General features: G+C 32.9%; 1 protein-coding gene across 1 annotated transcript; it reads right to left on the bottom strand.

The window, feature by feature from the left end:
- Positions 1-11,100: 11,100 nt before the first annotated feature.
- LOC111702564 (uncharacterized) lies at positions 11,101-17,283 on the bottom strand. The gene is made up of 8 exons (XM_023474333.1): positions 16,583-17,283; positions 16,247-16,315; positions 14,936-14,986; positions 14,222-14,317; positions 12,815-13,184; positions 12,671-12,756; positions 11,943-12,045; positions 11,101-11,499 (listed from the first exon to the last, which is right to left on the bottom strand). Exons 1-8 carry the CDS (start codon positions 16,652-16,654, stop codon positions 11,138-11,140), a joined length of 1,209 nt encoding a protein of 402 aa, XP_023330101.1. The 5' UTR covers positions 16,655-17,283; the 3' UTR covers positions 11,101-11,137.
- Between the last annotated feature and the right edge of the window lie 1,833 nt (positions 17,284-19,116).

The following is a 19,116-nucleotide window of genomic DNA, read 5'->3' as shown; positions in this document are numbered from 1 at the left end:
TATGAAGAATGAAAGGAAGAGTATGAAGGATGAAAGGAAGAGCATGAAGAATGAAAGGAAGAGTGTGAAGAATGAAAGGAAAACTAGAGTTTAGTGAAATGTGACTATAGTCACGGAACTTGAATTGAATCGTATTGATTGTTGAAATGAATAATATATTCGTACTTTAGGAGACTATGCCTCAAACTTTTAAGTTTAAATATTTTTTGTAAAGAAACATTTTTGCAGTAATAAATCTGGCTTTTGAATTTTAAAAGATTGATTTTTAAAAGATTGTTTTGAAAAAGATTGATTTAAAAAAGTGATTTTTAAAAAGATTAATTTATAAAAGTTTGATTTATATGAGATTGATTTATAAGAGATTGATTTATAAAATATTGATTTATAAAATATTGATTTTTAAAAGATTGATTTATAAAAGGCTGATTTATAATGAATCTATTTTAAGTCTGATTTTTAAAAGATTGGTTTTTAAAAGATTGGTGTATAAAAGATTGGTTTATAAAAGATTGGTTTATAAAAGATTGGTTTATAAAAGATTGGTTAATAAAGGATTGATTTATAAAAGATTGGTTTATAAAAGATTGGTTTATAAAAGATCGGTGTATAAAAGATTGGTTTATAAAAGATTGATATATGAAAGATTAATTAAAAAACTATTTTCTTCAGATTTGAAAAGTTGTCTATCACATGTAAAAACTTTAAAACGCTGAACTGATAGCAATACGTTTTTGAGTAATGTGGATCATATGTCACTTAACTCTCCTAAACTCCTTAAATTTAGTTCAAAATCAGATTAAAATGTTTATTTAGTAAAATGCTGAATATTATAAATAAAGAATTACAAGGTTTAAAAGGATATTTCACTTCCTTTTTCTAAAAGCTTTGGTCCAGAAACACAAAGGTTTGTTCTTGAGTGGACATGAAGCCTATCACACGGTGGAAAATAGGTATAAAAGTCCCCCTCTTAAGGTCTGGTCTTTTTAGGGCAGTTTTTTTTTTTCACTACAATAACCAAACATAGTGGCAGGGAGTACTGTATCAGAAGGAGGTTCCTATAACGAGAGAACCTGTGTCAGAGGTTCCTTTTGCAGAGGAACCAGCACTAGGATTTTCTATTGCAGATTTGGCTCCTGCTTTTTGGAAACCAGCTCTGGAGAATCCTCTGCTATGAGAGGAAACTTCTCCAGAGGTTCCAACTCGCTAGGAACCAACCCTGAGATCTCCTGATCCTGCCGATACTACTCTGGGAACTCCTAATCCTAAGGAATCAGCTCTGAGGGCTCCTGATCCTGCCGATACTACTCTGGGAACTCCTGATCCTAAGGAATCAGCTCTGAGTTGGTTGGTTGGTTAAATAATATATCGAATAATGAATAATAATGTTTCTGGATTTATCAGGAATATATAGAGTTGAGGAAAGAGGTGGCGAAAAAGGAGGGGAGGGGGATTTTTGTTTTGGCCAGGTGGGACAGGATTAACCCCCCCTTCCTGTATACTCAATTTAAAAAAATAAAATTTTCTCTGAATCCAGTTATAAATCGTAAAAAAATAAATTTTCAGTGTGTGGGGGGGAAATGCATTAACCTCGAAACAAGTTTGTCTGACGAGGGAGGGAAGGCAACCTCCCCGCACAGCTTACGAACCTCATTTTACCTATTTGGGACAGTGCGCGTCCCCTTAGGGCTTCCGAACCTCCTCCAAACAGTCTTCCGGGAATGATCTTCCATTTATAATCGTGAATTTCTATTTAAAACGGGACTATAGATAATTCGATAATTTAAGCATGCTAGTCAATCTATAGTATCCTTAACATTTGCATAATATTTTTGTGTGTTTTTTTACAATAAAAGTTCGGGGAGAAAATAGCTTTGTTTTGTAGATTTTTTTATCAACAAATCTTAGAATGGCTGGCGCTTTTTTTTGAATAACTTTTAGTAATAAGTAGACATATAAAAAAGCTTCTTCATAAAATGTTTCTAAAAAACATATCTATTAATTTTCTTTCTAGTTATTGAGATATTTAAAGAAAACAAAAACTCTGTTATAACCTAATGATTTTAAAACTATTTGCCACCTTTTTTCAGGTACTACAGATTTAAAATACATATAGATCGAAAGATAATTACGTTTTCTTTAATTTGAGCATCGCTGAAATTGCCTTTTCTAATTTTTTAATGCATTATTTTGCCGGTAAATTAACTTCATATAAATAATCGTTTTCGTCTGCAAAACGAATTTCATGTAAGTTTATGCGTTTACGTAAATTTCTCTATTTACAAGTTCAAGGGATTTCAAGCTGACCAAATTTCAAATATTGAATTGAAAGTCATCAACTTGCGAACGTTGAATGTGTTAGAAAGAATGTTCCCAATATTGCTTCCGAACCTCGAGGTTCGGAAGCAATATGGGGATTCAGCGAATGCCGCAAATCAAAACGGAACACAAAAAATCAACAAAGTTTAAGTTTTTCCAGCCCGAACTTTGATTGTAAAAAAAATATTATGCAAATGTTAAGGATACTAAAGATCGACTACCATGCTTCAGCTTAAATAATCAAATTAGTCCCGTTTTAAGTAGCAATTGGCGATTATAAATGAAAGATCCTTCCCGGAATACTGTTTAGGGGAGGTTCGGAAGCCCTATGGAGACGTGCACTGCCGCAAATAGGTAAAATGAGGTTTGGAATCTGTGCGTGGGAGGATGCCTTCCCTCCCTCTTCTGACTTAAATCAGCATTAGGCCGGTAATTTAACGACGAAAAACTAATATAATCTTTGAATGGCCTGTCGACGAAGTGCAGCCCATCATTTAAAGATAAATACAGGGTGTCCCACGAAACATGACAGTTGATAAATAGTTTTGAATGTCGTCTTCCATACACTGTATTAGATATTAAAGGCTGTTTGCAGTTTATTTCGTTTAAAAAATCTTTTGCTCTAGTATATTTTACTTTGAAATTAATGTTACTATAATATGACTCCTAAATAATATTTTTATTATTGTCTTTCGTATTAAAAAAACTTATCAAATTATGGAAGAAGACATTCTAAACTATTTATACCAACTGTCATGTTTCGTGGGACTCCCTGTAGATAATTTCCAACACACAAAAATAAACAAATTCAGGAAATTTCCGGATTTTTCATTTAAATCAAACCTATAAACAACGGATTTGAATTTCAATTGTATAAATAAGAAAAATTTCCCTGTGGTTATTTATTCCCATATTTAAAGGGACTGAATGCATGATTTCTAGCGTCTCTCCATAAGAAGATTCACAAGGGTACCCTTCACGTGGATTTGATGGTTCTGTCAATATTCCAGAAAGCTAGGACTTTCGATCCCAATCTCTCCTATTAAACATAATTTTTCAGCCTTCTTTATTATACTTTTTTGCCGGCATATACGTTTTGAATAAAAGTATTAAACAAACAAATCCGTTAGTTTAAAGATTGTTAAAATATAAACCAAAACGCGTATGATTTCAAATAGAAGTAACCGAATGCCTCTATAAACTCTGGTTAGTCCGGGGTGCCTTGAAACCTTGATATAATAAAAATGTGAAAGATATAAACGTTTTTCTGACTCGAAAATATGATTTTTTTTCTGTGAATTTCTCCGTTGCCTCTCATTATAATTATTATTATCGGACAACCTTACATTCTCATATGGGAGAAAAGTCCCTTTAGCAGAGAAACCACAAATGAAAAAAATACCAGTTTAATAAACAAAAACATGGATTTCTATTTCATACTTGATCCGACCAATTTTAAGGATACTTTTGAATATCGGGCATTGTCATCTTTGAATGGAGGATACCTTTAAAACCAAATCTAGGTCTTTTAATAAAGTTCAACAAGATCCATATAGTCTACAAAAGCTTTAAAAGATTTAAATTTAGTTATGTTCATATGACAGCATTTTTTTACCATGGACTACATAAGCTATAACTATTAATGTATCAAATAAATTTATCAGCGCCTTGAGAGAATCCTTGCATCAAATGAAAAACCGATTTGCCTCAAAGAAAAAACTTAGTTTACATAACAGGTCCTTAAACACGTCATAGTTACTCATTTTTTAGAACCGAATTACAATTCTTTTGGATTTTAGTCAATACATTTGTTTTCCCTTGTTATAGACCAATCTTCCACACGTAACGTAACGTTTAAACTTAAGAAATTCTTAACATTTTGCTTATCAATAACTTTAGTAAAAGATGATTTTTGATTAAAAGCATGAAAAATTCAAATTTTAAGTGCAATGAACAATTCAGTTTGACGTGATTTCTATGTTTATTGTAATCTCGTCAACACGTCTAACCGCTTTCAATATCACTTAAAGGATATCAGATCAACCTATATTAAATTGTGATCAATCATAACCCTTTTATTAGAGCAAGGAAAAAAGTTTTGTGTTATAGCCTGTAACTTCGATACTCGAGCATAAAAGTCACAAAGTCGTAACAGAAATGTTGCATAAATTTGACTTCAAATCTATAGCGCCGACTTAAAAAAAAACATTTCATTCTCTTGCAAATAGTGTTTTCAGAAATTTCAGTTATAAATTACAATTAACATCTTTTAGTTCTTCTTTGCAACATTATATAAAGTGTTTCAGGCAGAATTTGTTGAGTACAAACATTCATGACACTAAATACACACAAAACACAAGACAGTAAAATTTGTTCAAATCTAAATATTTATTTAATGACACATTCTAATTAAAGTTATATTCAATAATTAGGTAATTATTATATATGGTGGTGGAAATTTTTCACGATTCACAAAAAATAAAATTTCAACTGCACAATATATACACATCTTTCATTTCGGATTTTGTTAACAAGAAAAATACATTAATTAAAAACATTCTATACATACAAAATTTAAATGACTGCCGACTATGATATAATAAGATTGTACTTAATTCTAATTACAATTTTTAAACAGAGTGTTGGCCAAAAAGCCAAAAAGGATAGGTTTAGTTTAAGAAGAACGTTCTTTAGTATTAAAGCGAAAGAGATACCATGAACAATGAACATGTTGAAATGACTTGCACTAAACAGTTAACGTTAGCATGACGTAATATGGAATTGTATGAATCTATTTGAAGAAAATGCTGGTAATTTGGCAATTTTTTCTTGGACAAAAACAGGACCTTAAAACACTAAGATTAGAGAACACCTCAGTGACTTTCTAGTTCATGGGAATTACCAGAATTTTCTGCATTTATGAGTTTGAATCATTGTAAACTATGACGTATACTAAATAATGTAATAAAAGGATAAGTAAAAAAATATTTTGGAAAACGCAAATTTTTGTAGATTTTCGAAAAGTTATGAAGACCTCAGTAGGGTTCTCTAATTAGATTTCTCAATTTGAGACCCCTTCTCAGGCCTCATACCTAGTCTATACTTTGACACTTCTTGCAGGTCCATGGTTTGCTAAATCCAGTAAGTTCCAGTTCTATGGAAAATTGTGAGTTATAACCAGATATATCTGGTATATAAGTATAACACAGGAAATGAACAGTCTAATTCCAGTAAGACTGTGAAAGCTCCTCCTCAGACGACGTTCGGATTTCAACTGAATAATTTTATGCTAAAATGTCAGAAGATCAAGATTTTGCCTTTTCACAGGAACATTCCGGATTCGACTGACGAAGTTGTTTGAAATTTGTCAATACATCGACAATACTAGAAACCTGTAGACTGGTGAAATTGCTGTCCTTTTTTAAAGGCAAGTCTTCTTTGGGAGTTTAGTGACCCCTTCCTTACCTGTTAGCAGGAGTAGGACTGGTAGGAGTAGCAGGATTTGGACTAGCAGGAGTAGAACTAGCAGGAGTAGCAGGAGTAGGACTAGCAGGAGTAGCAGGAGTAGGACTAGCAGGAGTAGCAGGAGTTGGACTAGTAGGAGTAGCAGGAGTTGGACTATTAGCAGTAGTAGCAGGAGTAGGAATAGCAGGAGTAGCAGGAGCTTAGGACTAGCAGGACAGTGGGAAGAGAAGTTCTTTATTTGTGTTTTACAAAGATCTCTATCTCATGTTTAAAGCAATTGCTTTGTTTTAGTTCTGCTATTTTTACACTTACATTTTATAACAAAACAAATTTTCATGTATTATCATTTTTTCTATAACGTTTATTCGATAGAATCTGTACAGATCAGATATTAATCGATGCTATGGAAACTTACCTAGAGGTATCCGAACTATTGTGCAGATTAGTTATATTTATTTATTTCCTACTAATCATTTTTAACTTATAGCTTCGAACTCGCCATTTATTGTTCGCTCTCTAAACAAGATAGTTTTTTTTCCAGGGATTTTTTGTTAAAATTAATATGGCAACACTTCTTTCTTGAGGTCAAGTGATTTATCACAAAAAAATGTGGGCGCGACGGGTTCAGACTTTTTAATATCAGATGTATTTTAATCCTTTGTTTAGAGAATTTAAATCATATATTCAGATATATCAGACATTGATTTTAATCCTTTATTAAGTTTATATTTAAGTTTATTTTTTCCGACATATCAGATATACTTTAATCCTTTCTTTGGATAATTTAAATCCCATATTCTGATACCTGCATTTTAATTCTTTGTTTATCAAATTTAAAGCCTGAATTCAGATATATCAGAAATATTTTAATACTTTAGTATTAATTAATCCTTTATTTGGAGAAGTTAAATCCTATATTCAAAATATTTAAATCCTTTATTTAGAGAAGTTATATCCTATATTCAGATATATTTTAATCCTTTATTTAGAGAAGTTAAATCCTATATTCAGATATATTTCAATCCTTTATTTAGAGAAGTTAAATCCTATATTCAAAAATATTTTATTCCTTTATTTAGAGAAGTTAAATCCTAAATTCAGATATATTTTAATCCTTTATTTAGAGAAGTTAAATCCTATATTCAGATATATTTCAATCCTTTATTTAGAGAAGTTAAATCCTATATTCAAAAATATTTTATTCCTTTATTTAGAGAAGTTAAATCCTAAATTCAGATATATTTTAATCCTTTATTTAGAGAAGTTAAATCCTATATTCAGATATATTCTAATCCTTTACTTAGAGAAGTTAAATCCTATATTCAGATATATTTTAATCCTTTATTTAGAGAAGTTAAATCCTATATTCAGATATATTTTAATCCTTTACTTAGAGAATTTAAATCCTATATTACGATATATTTTAATCCTTTATTTAGAGAATTTAAATCCTATATTACGATATATTTTAATCCTTTATTTCGAGAATTTAAATCCTATATTCAGATATATTTTAATCCTTTACTTAGAGAAGCTGAATCCTATATTCAGATATATTTTAATCCTTTATTTAGAGAAGTTAAATCCTATGTATTCAGATATATTTTAATCCTTTACTTAGAGAGGCTAAATCCTATGCATTCAGATATATTTTAATCCTTTATTTAGAGAAGTTAAATCCTATGTATTCAGATATATTTTAATCCTTTTTTAAAATTCGTAAATGCTTCATCTTTCACCCAGTATGACCCTGCAAATTGAATCGTTGAGTATTGCAACCAAAATAAATGTTTAAAAAAAGTGATAACAAAGTTGAAACACAAAATGAATGCAAGTACAAAATCATAAAAACTTCAAAGATAAGAAGAATTCTATAAGATTTTACATTTTTCTGTCGATATCAATATAATGGGAAATTATCAAATAATGCATATTTAGCAATATTTGATTTTACCAAATCTAAAGATCGTTTTTTTGATCAATTTAGATTTCAATTTTTTCCATTTAACATTCATACAATTTATACAATTATATAAAAAACAAAACAAAAAAGTTTCAGGCTTCAGATTAAAGGGACTGTAAGCGTAATTTCAAGTGACCCTCTCCATGCAAAGATGGTAATGTCTGACTTACATTGGTAGCCATAAAAGCTTTGTCTGATAAATTATGAATTAGATATCCATATTTTTGTTTCTTTAAACTGTTTATTTTCATTAGTGGCTTCTCTGCCAAAATGACTTGCGCATTTCTCGCTTATGTAGAAACAATGTAGAAATTCACAGAAATAACACTTTTCAAGTCAGAGAAACGACAGTTCTTCCACATTTTTGATCAGATGACAGACCGAAGGAGAAGGTTTAATTTTATGCAATTTGTGACCTTGTAGCTCCTCTGGTTTTAGATTTAATACAAAAGTGATATGAGAAAGGAAGTTTCATCCGGTTACATGGTTCCAATTATCCTGTTACATGGTTCCAATTATCCTGTTACATGGTTCCAATTATCCTGTTACATGGTTCCAATTATCCTGTTACATGGTTCCAATTATCGCATTATTCGAAAAGGTACAAGCATTTATTTTGATCGTATTGTTTACCATCCAGCTAAACTATACCCAGCACGTTGTTTGCATCTAGACTATGCCTTACGCTTTGTCTGTGTCTCATGGTTTGTTTGTTTGTATCCACTAAACGTCAACACGGCTGAACCTCGGGCCCATGTTTGGGACATCACAAGACCGCAGGGAAGCTTTATGGATGCCCAGAATTACAAATTTTTAAAAAAAATGTTCGTTAAATTTTGAAAATCCACGAAAAAATGTAAATCCTTTTATTATTATTTCATCGAAGAAAAATGCTTAAAGATTGAGCAAGAATTTAAAGTTGAATTAGAAGATGGGCAAAAAACGCCCTGGTATCCCTGATAGCCTAGTAAAATCATATTCCACGTCAAATCAATTTCACAATTTTTTAAGACAACGGCAATTCACCAGAATGCAGGAGAAACAAATACAGGGGGGCTGTATTCCCACTGGCACATAGTTTTTACCAGGGGGGGGGGGGTTCAGGCTCAGTTCTTGATTTCAGTCGTACTCCAGAATTCAACATTGATTCATTGATTACGAGGTTTCGTGGTTTATCATAATAAAATAGATGAAAGTAAAATCACGCAATCTGCATTAAAGGGACTGTAAGCCTAATATTACATATGAAGGAAAATTAATCAAGGCAATCACTCGTATTACTAATATTCAACGACTCGGTTTTTCTTACAGTTTTATTATTTACAAAGATACAAAAACTAAAAAGATGATACTATACGAATCAAATATTATGAATTGAAGTTATTTCAGAGTGATGGGGAATCTTCAAGGGAACCTCTAGTTAAGGGAGCTGATGATCAACTAACTCTTTTCCCTTCATTTCGCTCCACCCTGGGCTCTCATTTAACCCTAGTTCCCCGGGAGCTGGCCGGCTAGCCCCCCAGCCCCCGTGCCTCTGGAATAACGGAACTTTCAGCTTGGCTTGGGTTATTTATAGAATTCACATGCAAACTCAAATAAATCCGTTAGGATTCAAAATAGGATTCAAAAGTCCAACCGAAGGGTATAAAGGGGGGGGGGTTATGCCTCTAGCCAGCTATGATCTCAGCGATCTAAAAAGATCCTTGAATCGCTGATCGTAAAAGATCAACAAAATCACCCATTGTTACACTAATTTCAAGTGCAAAGATGGCAATGCCCGATTCACAGCGGTACCTCTTAAATCTTTATCTAATAAAAAATGTGGAAAATATTGTCGTTTTTCTAGGTTTAACAGTTTTTAATTCTGGTAATTTCTATTTGTTTTCCTGCAGTAGAAATGCGCGCAAGTCACTTTTGAAGTGAAACCACAATTAAAAATGATCAGTTTGAAACAAATTAAACACCGATATCTTATTCACACCTGATTAGACAAAGCTTTTAAGGATACCATTGAATTCGGGATTTAATAATTGACATCTTTGAATGGAGGGTCACCTAGGGAACTCTTATAAATGTTTTTATAACTTTAAAGAAATTGACTCGGGGTTCTGGTTTTCTCAATAATTAAAGGTACTGTCTCATGTATACAATATTTAGAGCTTCTTTTGGCATCTTTACTTTGCTTGTCTGTCTGTTTGTTTGTTTGTGTCCAATAAACGTCAAAACGGCTGAACCGATCGGGACCAACTTTTGTTTGGGACCTACAACAGACTCGCTAATCCCTATATCTTTGCAACCTGATGATGTATCCATTGATAATTCAAAATAATAAAACCATATTTGATATGCAGAAGTACTGTTTGAAACATCAAAAGTCTTTGACATAAGGTTTGCCAAAAATAGTGATTAAAGCATTTGAATTTGTGGCAAGTGCTCAGTTCCTTTGAAAATGTACACAATATTCTAATCATCATTGGAATAAATTTAAACTTTGAAATTAATTGTTATTAATTTAAAAAACATATTTTTTAACCCGTCACACAATTTTGCACGCACACATTCTAGTCGATCTGCACGTTTATGCAGTCATGCACGACATGCACTACAGTGCAATATACAAAATTTATAATTCCTGTCCTGACCTCTTGCAATGCACATTGGGCCCCGCAACACATTCAAAGTTAAAGAATCATGAGGATTTTATGCCGTGATTCAGAATTTGAACTGGTTGGAGATAGTTAATTCAGCGACCTCCCAAATTCATTAAATTCGGTTCTTAATACTCTTGAAACTTCTTCACAAATGCAAGTTATTGTTTGTTTTTAAATATTATAGAGATTTAGTGAATTTCGAAAAATAATAATTTTTTTATGCATGCACAATTTCCCGGTGAAGATGAAAATTAATCTATACATATCAAAAATAAAAATTCAAACGCAATCTAGTCATAAATTAATCTGCAGTGGCAGAATTTAAACCGAGTCTCTCATCCGCCGAAAACCGGTTCCATTTGAGCGCCGGCTCAAATCTTGAAACACTTAATACAATTTCAAGTGGAACTTACCATGTTTAAACCGCGTCTCAAATTTGAGCCGGGTCTTAAATTCTTTAAATTCGGCCTCTGCTTTATTTATAATATACGTTTGTAATTTGAAGAAAATTTTTTTATTTTTCATGTCCAGTAATGAGAGGAATTCGTCTTTTTCTACCAAAAGAATTAGATTATTAAGAAGTGTATTATTGTTTTGCTCATTCCCAAAACTGGGATATTATCATATTATGTGTATTTTCAATCAATTTTAAATATTCTAATTGAAAGTTATATGGGAAGAGGATCAATAAAACTATCTAAAAAATCTATGCAACGTATCTATTTATTGTCAAATATCCAAATTAAATATTCTCGAGGAAAATGGAAAACTGTTGAACGAACAAATTTATCTTTGAAATATCTCCGTCAATATCCAAAGAATACAAGAATGAGTGAAATCTGCAGAACAACATCATACCACTCAGATCCACATCAGGTTTCCTCTCAATATCTTCATCTTCTTCATCATTACCTCTTGAATTGATAATAGTTCTTATTTGTTCTTCAAACTCTGAAACAAATCTGCCAGTGTCCTGTAAGGATGAAACCCCTTTAGTTTTGGGAAATACATCTAGATAAAAATCTGTGTGTCCTTTGCATGGAATTTGTATCTTCTCCAACCAGAGATCTCTGTAGATCTGCTCTTGTTCATCCAGGGATTTTCCTTAAATAAAATCCATCTATTTTTCCTATTACACAATTTTAGTGGTGTGTTTAGGAAATTATCATGAGGGGGGAGACTTAAAAAAGAATTCCCTAATGCACCGATAGCCCCCCCCCCCTGAATACGCCTCTGTACACTTTGATAAGCTGCACTGTCTTCTATATACACATACAAAAATAATTTAAAAAGTGGACGGTAAAAATGCTAAAAGTTTCCTAATCCTTATATCTTTGTAACCTGATGGTATGCAATTTTGATATTTTGAACTATGAATTCAGCTATACTGCTAGCTACACATAGACCAAACACTCAAAATTTTTAATATGAAAGTTTTACAAACTATAGCTTGCAAAAATGCCAGTGTTAAGCAACCTTTATATACCATATTGATTTATATACTTCTGTTTTACTCCACTATATATTGCAGACCACTGTGTACCTACCAAGTGCTGTTGACATAACAAAGTTCCGGACAAGATCTGAAGCTGCAAACTGAACTCCAGGAACACCCTTCAGAAGTGCGGCCAGTCCAAGCAGCGACTTTTCCTGAAAACATTATTTTTTTGATAAAAAATACTAAAAATAATTTAGTTAAAAAGAGAGACAGGCTAGCCATGGTATTCGAGCTGGAAGTGCAGTATTGTTATAGAGAAATGATTCAGGATTAATTTTAGAACTCTGAGACGTTTTTACGATGCAAAATTGTTAAGCAAGAGCGCAAATTCAATCTTTAAAATCATCCAGGATTGTCCATTCTGTAGGAATGATTTTGAGAATAACAACGACGAAAAATGCTAAAAAATTCTACAATAATAATTAGTTGTTTAGGAACATATTTCTCAATAGAAATTTGTGAAGAAATTAATGGTAGAATCAATTATTTCTTCATCATCATTATATTGAATTTTTTATTCTTAATATAGATTTCTTTAAACTCTTCAAATGTCGTCTTTTCAATAAAAATACCAGGAAATCTACGAAAAACGTTTGTTAACATCTAACATTCCAGAAACCGATAACTGAATAAAATTACTTATTTTCGATAAAATTTTTTTTTTTTTTTCTCAATCTGTTCCTTAAGGTCTCAAATTAATCCTAATTGATATCTCTACAATACTGCACTCTTAGCTCAACTACCATAATTAGCCGGTCTCTCCCTTTAAAAACTGACCTGATACCATTGAAACATCTCTGCCAAATTATCTGCTTCTGTTAACTCAACCAGCATTGGACACATAAAGTCCAGTGCCGAAACCACTAAAATTAAGATATTGGATGATTTTGCATTTTTTGCGATATATTTTCTTAAGTTTACCTATCCTTTTCAGCTGATCTATTTTTTCAGAATCTTTGGTAAAAGAGTCAAGAAGTTTTTCAAGATTTCTTTTAAATATTGCCAGTGCCTTAACCTGACAAGAGTCTTTATATTCATCAATGTTTCCACGAAGTATCGCTTCTCTGTATGCAGCCCGATCAGGAATAGATGGAATCAATTTCAAATCATTATTGAATTGTAAACTCTGGTTTAGATCAGATTTCAACAACTCCCACTCTGTTGTTGTGTCTGAGGTGAGCTGAAAAGTATTTCCAAACTGCAGAACAGCTGCCAACAAAATAGAGGTTGTTGTTATTCTTTGCTGGCCATCAACAATCAGAATTTCAAGAATTCCATTTCTTTCTGTTTTCTAGGAGATTATATACTTAAAAAGAATTAAATAGTAGATACGTGTTTCATAATAAAAAGCCTCAACATCTTCAGAAAGAAGAAAGAAATGATCTTAAAGGGACTGTAAAGGAAAAATGAAAGGGGGTATAGGCTGAAAGCTAATCACTTTAGCTCTCGATCGCGACCCATGAAAGTTATATCTGATGTTCCTATCTCGAGAAATTGATATACAACTGTGTCAAATTTATACGAAAATTAATATATATACAATTTTGTATAAAAGTAGAGGGTTTAAATAGATCAAATTCAGCAAATGAGCAACCAATCTGAAAACGATGATATCCCAGAGAAAGCTAATTGTAAATTAGGTTTACTCCAACTAAAATTTATATTTTTTTTTCTATTTTTGATAGATTTAATTCATTAAATTATTTACACGTGCGTATTACTTTACCAGAAATTCCACCAATGACAGTGCAGTAAAGTGGTCATGTGATACAGGCGGAGACACGTGACCAGTATACTGCTCTGCCATTGGTGATAGTTCTGGTCACATGATTTAAGTTTAATATTTTCTAAATTTTACATATATGAACTTTCGTATAATTTCAACACAGTTTTTTATCAATTTCTCGAGACAGGAACATCAGATAAAACTTTCATGGGTCGCGATCGAGAGCTAAAGTGATTAGCTTTCAGCCTATACCCCCTTTAGTTTTTCCTTTACAGTTCCTTTAACCGATCTTTTTAAATCGGCAAATATTTTTAGATTTAACTAACATGCACTTAATTAATTTACTCCCGTCTCTCAGAAAACCGTAAATCAATCAAAGAATCCCGAGGTGGCTCAAATTTCAGTTGATTCAAATGTCATTTTCTAGATAAACGGGATTAATTGTTGCATTAAAAACAGCTTTTTTACAATGGAAAGGAATGCAAGGAAGAAATGAAACTTAGAGTTTTAGAATTAGAGGAATTAAATGAAAAACAAATTAATTTGATGCTTTTATATCGTATATTGTTTTTTAATCCAGTTAGCAGAATAAGTATATATTCCTTAAGTCTGATCAGATTAACATTGTGCACAAGTAGACCTTGGTCAACTTCCTTCTTCACTTTATCATCAACATTTTCCGAACCTTCATGTTTGTTCTGTACAATAAAAGATTAGGATTATTTTAGATTTTTTTGTCGTTAATTTTTGTCTCTTATTCTGTTACCTCCCCAAAAAATAGATTACTGAATGAATGCCTCTTTCGCAAAATGGATGATGATTATATGACAACGCAAATAATCAATTTGAACTAAAATTAACGAAAATTTGAAATATCAAAGGATTACACCATCAGGTTGCAAAAGAAGGAGGGATTTTTAATTTGACTTTGCGTTAAAATCTCAGTTCCTTTATTGATCAAACCAAACTTTCCTTCCTCTATAAACACTAAATTAAGTTTAAATAAACAAGAATAAAACCAAGTTTTGTTTTTAAATTTGTTTTCTCATATTTTTAAAATCCTAAAATAATAACTTTTATATTTGTATTATATATTCTGAGCAGGGAACTCTTGTATTGTTCTTAATTTTTTTAAATCTGCAGATTACTTTAATCTGTATTCGGTATAACCTGAAGGAATAACTAAAATGAAGAGATTAATAAGCATGAAAAGTTTCTGCAGTATTGGTTTTGAGATCAAGCATGTACGGAACACAAAAGTTCCCAGCTCAGGTTTCTCTTCTCCTGACAGTTTAAATCCTATGAATCTCCCTATCCTTGGTGTTGTCTGATACTCCAACCATGATATCCTGCCACCAATCCTCAATCTACAAAATACCATCTCTACATTACTGTGATCCAATCACGAAAAAATACGTCAGAATTTTGTTCTTTACTTCCTCTAAACTGAAACAAGTTGATAGTAATTCTGAAATGTACATATCTAGGGCTACAAAAATGTATGAATAAATTAGTTAGTTAGACCTAAACACAAGGTGTCGCGTTGCTACAGTTAAAATTTAACCCAGTCTTGAAAATTGATGCACAATTTTTAAGCTGCCTTGACCTCTTACCACACTCTTAGAAGTCATTGTTTTGTTCGACGGTAAAACCTATCTAAATTAATTCTAGAATTTAAAGTAAAAAATGTCAGTGCCCACTTAGTGCACCTATAGGTGTGGATGTCCATCGTTTTAAAATCCGTTTTTAAACATTCAAAACTTTTAGACTTTTTGTAGGGCTTCAGAAGAAGATGAGATGTTAATCCTAATTCAAAATGACATGATAGGCAAGTTTGTTTTTAATACACAAAGCAAAATTTTTACTCTGATCAAAGATATTTACCAACATTTTTTTCAATAATTCAGTAAAATCGTTTTTCGTGTATTAAATGGAAAAATCGTTTTTGTTCAAAGGTTTAAGGTCAAATAAATGCGACATTACTAGACCTAGAAATTTCTCTGAATATGGCTCGACACACAAGTAAGAAAAGCAAACTTATCCGGCTTATCCACACGGGCAGCCGTAGTACAGTTGAATTTCCGAGCCGGGTCAACCTTTCCGGTCCCAGTTTGTACTGTATTGTCAGAACATTAGGTAAATATAGCAGACCCTCAATAGCACTAGCCAGTGCAACAAGGTTGACGCGATCAGACTTTAAGTTGAATTTACTTTTACTGAAGGGTCAGGGTTGCATGTCCAGGAAGCCAAAACATTCCTGTTCTTCTCGATATCTCATCAATCAGTAGAAAACATAAAAGAGCTCAATTTGACGTGAAATTTACTTGAGTTTGACGTGAATCATACAGTAGAGCAAGAGCCAGTACTACGGTCAGAAAATACTTTATTAGCATTTCTTAAAACACTGATAGGATTCTAAAAGACTTTTCAGAATGACTTAACAGTTTTCGACTCAGAGCAATCTATATATTCATTAGGATTGATAACAAAACTAAAACCTTTTTCCTAATAGTGTTATAACGTTAAAACATTGATATTTACAGAAAAAATTCAAAATAAAGTTTATATTTTTTATTTTCAATTTTCGTTTTCTTCCCTTCAATCCTTTTCAATTCTGATCTTATTACCTGTTTCTCATTCCAGCAATAGGAGCGTTGAAATAAAGGAATAATTAATTTTCCATTCAAACTCAATATCTAAGCAATAAAGTGAATGTAAAAGTTTTGAATTTGCATCCAAAAAACTTTTGTATCAGATTCATGAAAAACGTACATAGCTGTTAAACAGCAAAGGGAAAGGAAAAGATAGCAGACATCTAAAAAGTTTTATTAAACAAGGGAAAAAAGACAGATTTTTTTTTACTTTTTCAGATATAGAAAACATAAAATAAAAACATTATAATTATCTATTGGTATGGTTTAATAATTATTTAAAATATGATATAGATAATTTTGCTACTTTACCTCTCTAAAAGAAGATCTCTGGATCACTTGTTGACCGCCCGGCCGATGCTTTGCCATTACTTTTAAAGGCATAATTCACATATATCATGTACCCTAGACAGATCACCAATTTAGTATGCAAATGTAAAGACAACTGGTAAAAGTTCGAACAAAATGCTTATCTCATGTAAACATTATAATTCTAAATTTATTTACAGTGATAACCAGAAAACTCTAAAATAGGAAGACGGCTGATATCAATACTGTAGGTGTTAGAGAGCCTAACGTTAGGTGCTTTTACAAAAAAAAATTCCCAAGTGGCAACTTCCCAAGAGTATTTTCCCAAGCGGCAACATCCCAAATCTTTCCTAGCCGCAGCGCTTGGCCCCAGCCTGTTCTAGCTGCAGCGCTCATTCCCATGGCGGCCATCCTAGCCGCATCGCACGGCCCCCCCCTTTACAGCCTGCGGCGCTTCAGAGGGCCTAACCTAACCTTTGGGAAGTTGCCGCTTGGGAAATTGCACATTTTTGGGGGAATTGTTGCCACTTGGAAAATATACTTAACACCTTTTTGATGGTGTTAGGAAGAAAATAGTTTTACTTATAAACACGTATTAAATCACAAATTAAGTAAAATTTCACAATAGCTGTCAAATGCATGCATTGGACTATTAAAGTCGTCTATTAAGTGTGAAAATCATCTTTCCATGCCAGAGTTTTCAGAATCACTAAACAACACATTTCAAAACAGTAGACCACATACTCTTATCAAGGATATACAGGGGCGTACGAGGGGGGGCCGCGCCCTCCCCGCCCCCCTCTACGCGTGCCCCCCCTGAGAGGCTGAGGGGGGGCATCCATGGGGGAGGCTCTTTTAATATTACATCTGCTTGCATTTCCCTTCCTCAGGTCAGGCACAGTGGTGTACCTAGGGGGGGCAGTAGTTCTCNGTTAGCAAAAGGTGCAGGAATAGATTACAACATACTCCCTTACAGGGTGTCCCACGAAACATGACAATAGGAAGACGACTTGAAAGTCGTCTTTGGTATTTGAATTTATTTGTGACATTTAGTCTTCTATCTACTTTAACATGTATGATTCTTGAAACAATTATCACATTATAATTCTCCTAGCCCTGGCATCCAAAAAGTGGTCTGCGTTTTTTGTGCTTTCAATATTACCTGAGATGTAAAGAGTTTGGTTCAGATTTCAATTTTGTTAAATAAAAGAAAAATTGTCGAAATCTGAACAAAATTCTTCAGATCTCGGGCAGTATTGTCCTTTAGAAATCTTCACTGTCATACTTTATCTGTTATACTTTCCCTATCTTACCTTCCCTGTCATACCTTACTTTTTGTACCTTCCCTGTCATACCTTACTTTTTGTACCTTCCCTGTCATACCTTCCTTGTCATACCTTTCCTGTCATACCTGCCCTGTCATACCTTCACTGTCATACTTTATCTGTAAAACTTTCTCTATCATACCTTCCCAGTCATACCTTTTCTGTCAAACTTAACTTGTCTTATTTTCCCTGTCATACCTTCCTTGTAATACCTTCCCTGTCATACCTTCCTTGTCACCTTCCCTGGCATACCTTACTTGCCATGCCTTCCCTGTCATACCTTCCCTGTCATAGCTTCTCTGTCATACCTTCCCTGTCATACCTTCTTTGTCATACCTTCCTTGTCATATCTTCCCTGTCATACCTTCTCTGTTATACCTTCCTTGTTGGCCTTCCCTGTCATACCTTCCCTGTCATACCTTCACTGTCATACTTTATCTGTAATGTTTTCCCTATCATGCCTTCAACTGTCATTCCTTCCTTGTCATACCTTCCCTGCCATACCTTCCCTGTCATACCTTCATTGTCATGCCTTCCCTGTCATTCTTCCAGCTGTCATACCCTCCTTGTCATACCTTTTAAGCCATACATTCCCTGTCGTACCTTTCAAGCCATACTTTCCCTTTCATACCTTTTCTGTAATACCTTCCTTAGCTTAGCCTCCCTGTCAGTAGCGTACACAGGGGAAGTGCAATAGTCCTCTTGCCCCCCTTGAGCATCCGATGGGGGAGGGTGCCCCACTCTGGGATTTTTGGACAAAGATTAAAATCAGGTATGGTAAGAATAATAAGTTTGCCCCAACCAATCTGAAAAATGGATGTTTTCCCCTTATATAAAGAAAGATTACATTTAGTTCAAGTTGAACATTTCAAAACACAGACTATAAGATGAGTTCACATTCACAAGCTCTTATCAAAGATGTCCTTGGTGACATAGAAATCTACGAAATCTACGTCATTTTGAATACAGGGTGTCCCACGAAACATGACAGTTGGTAAATGTCTTCTTCCACATACTGTATTATATTTTAAAGACTATTTGCAGTCGATATTTAAAAAAAAAGTTTAACTCAAATATATTTTACTGTGAAATCAATTTCACTAATCTGTCATATAAAAAATGTTTTTAGTCTCTTTACTATTAAAAAATTCTTATCAAATTATGGAAGAAGACATTTTAAACGATTCATCAACAACTTTCATGTTTCGTGGG

This window comes from Eurytemora carolleeae, unplaced genomic scaffold, assembly GCF_000591075.1.
Source record: "Eurytemora carolleeae unplaced genomic scaffold, Eaff_2.0 scaffold101, whole genome shotgun sequence".
NCBI lineage: Eukaryota > Metazoa > Arthropoda > Copepoda > Calanoida > Temoridae > Eurytemora > Eurytemora carolleeae.
This window is presented reverse-complemented; position numbering and strand designations above follow the sequence as displayed.

Coding starts and splice junctions, on each gene's coding strand:
- LOC111702564 (XM_023474333.1), bottom strand. CDS start 16,654: ATGCCTTTAAAAGTAATGGCAAAGCATCGGCCGGGCGGTCAACAAGTG. Junction 14,318..14,935: donor GAGTATCAGACAACACCAAG/GATAGGGAGATT, acceptor TTTATTGTACAG/AACAAACATGAAGGTTCGGA. Junction 13,185..14,221: donor TTAATCTGATCAGACTTAAG/GAATATATACTT, acceptor ATAATCTCCTAG/AAAACAGAAAGAAATGGAAT.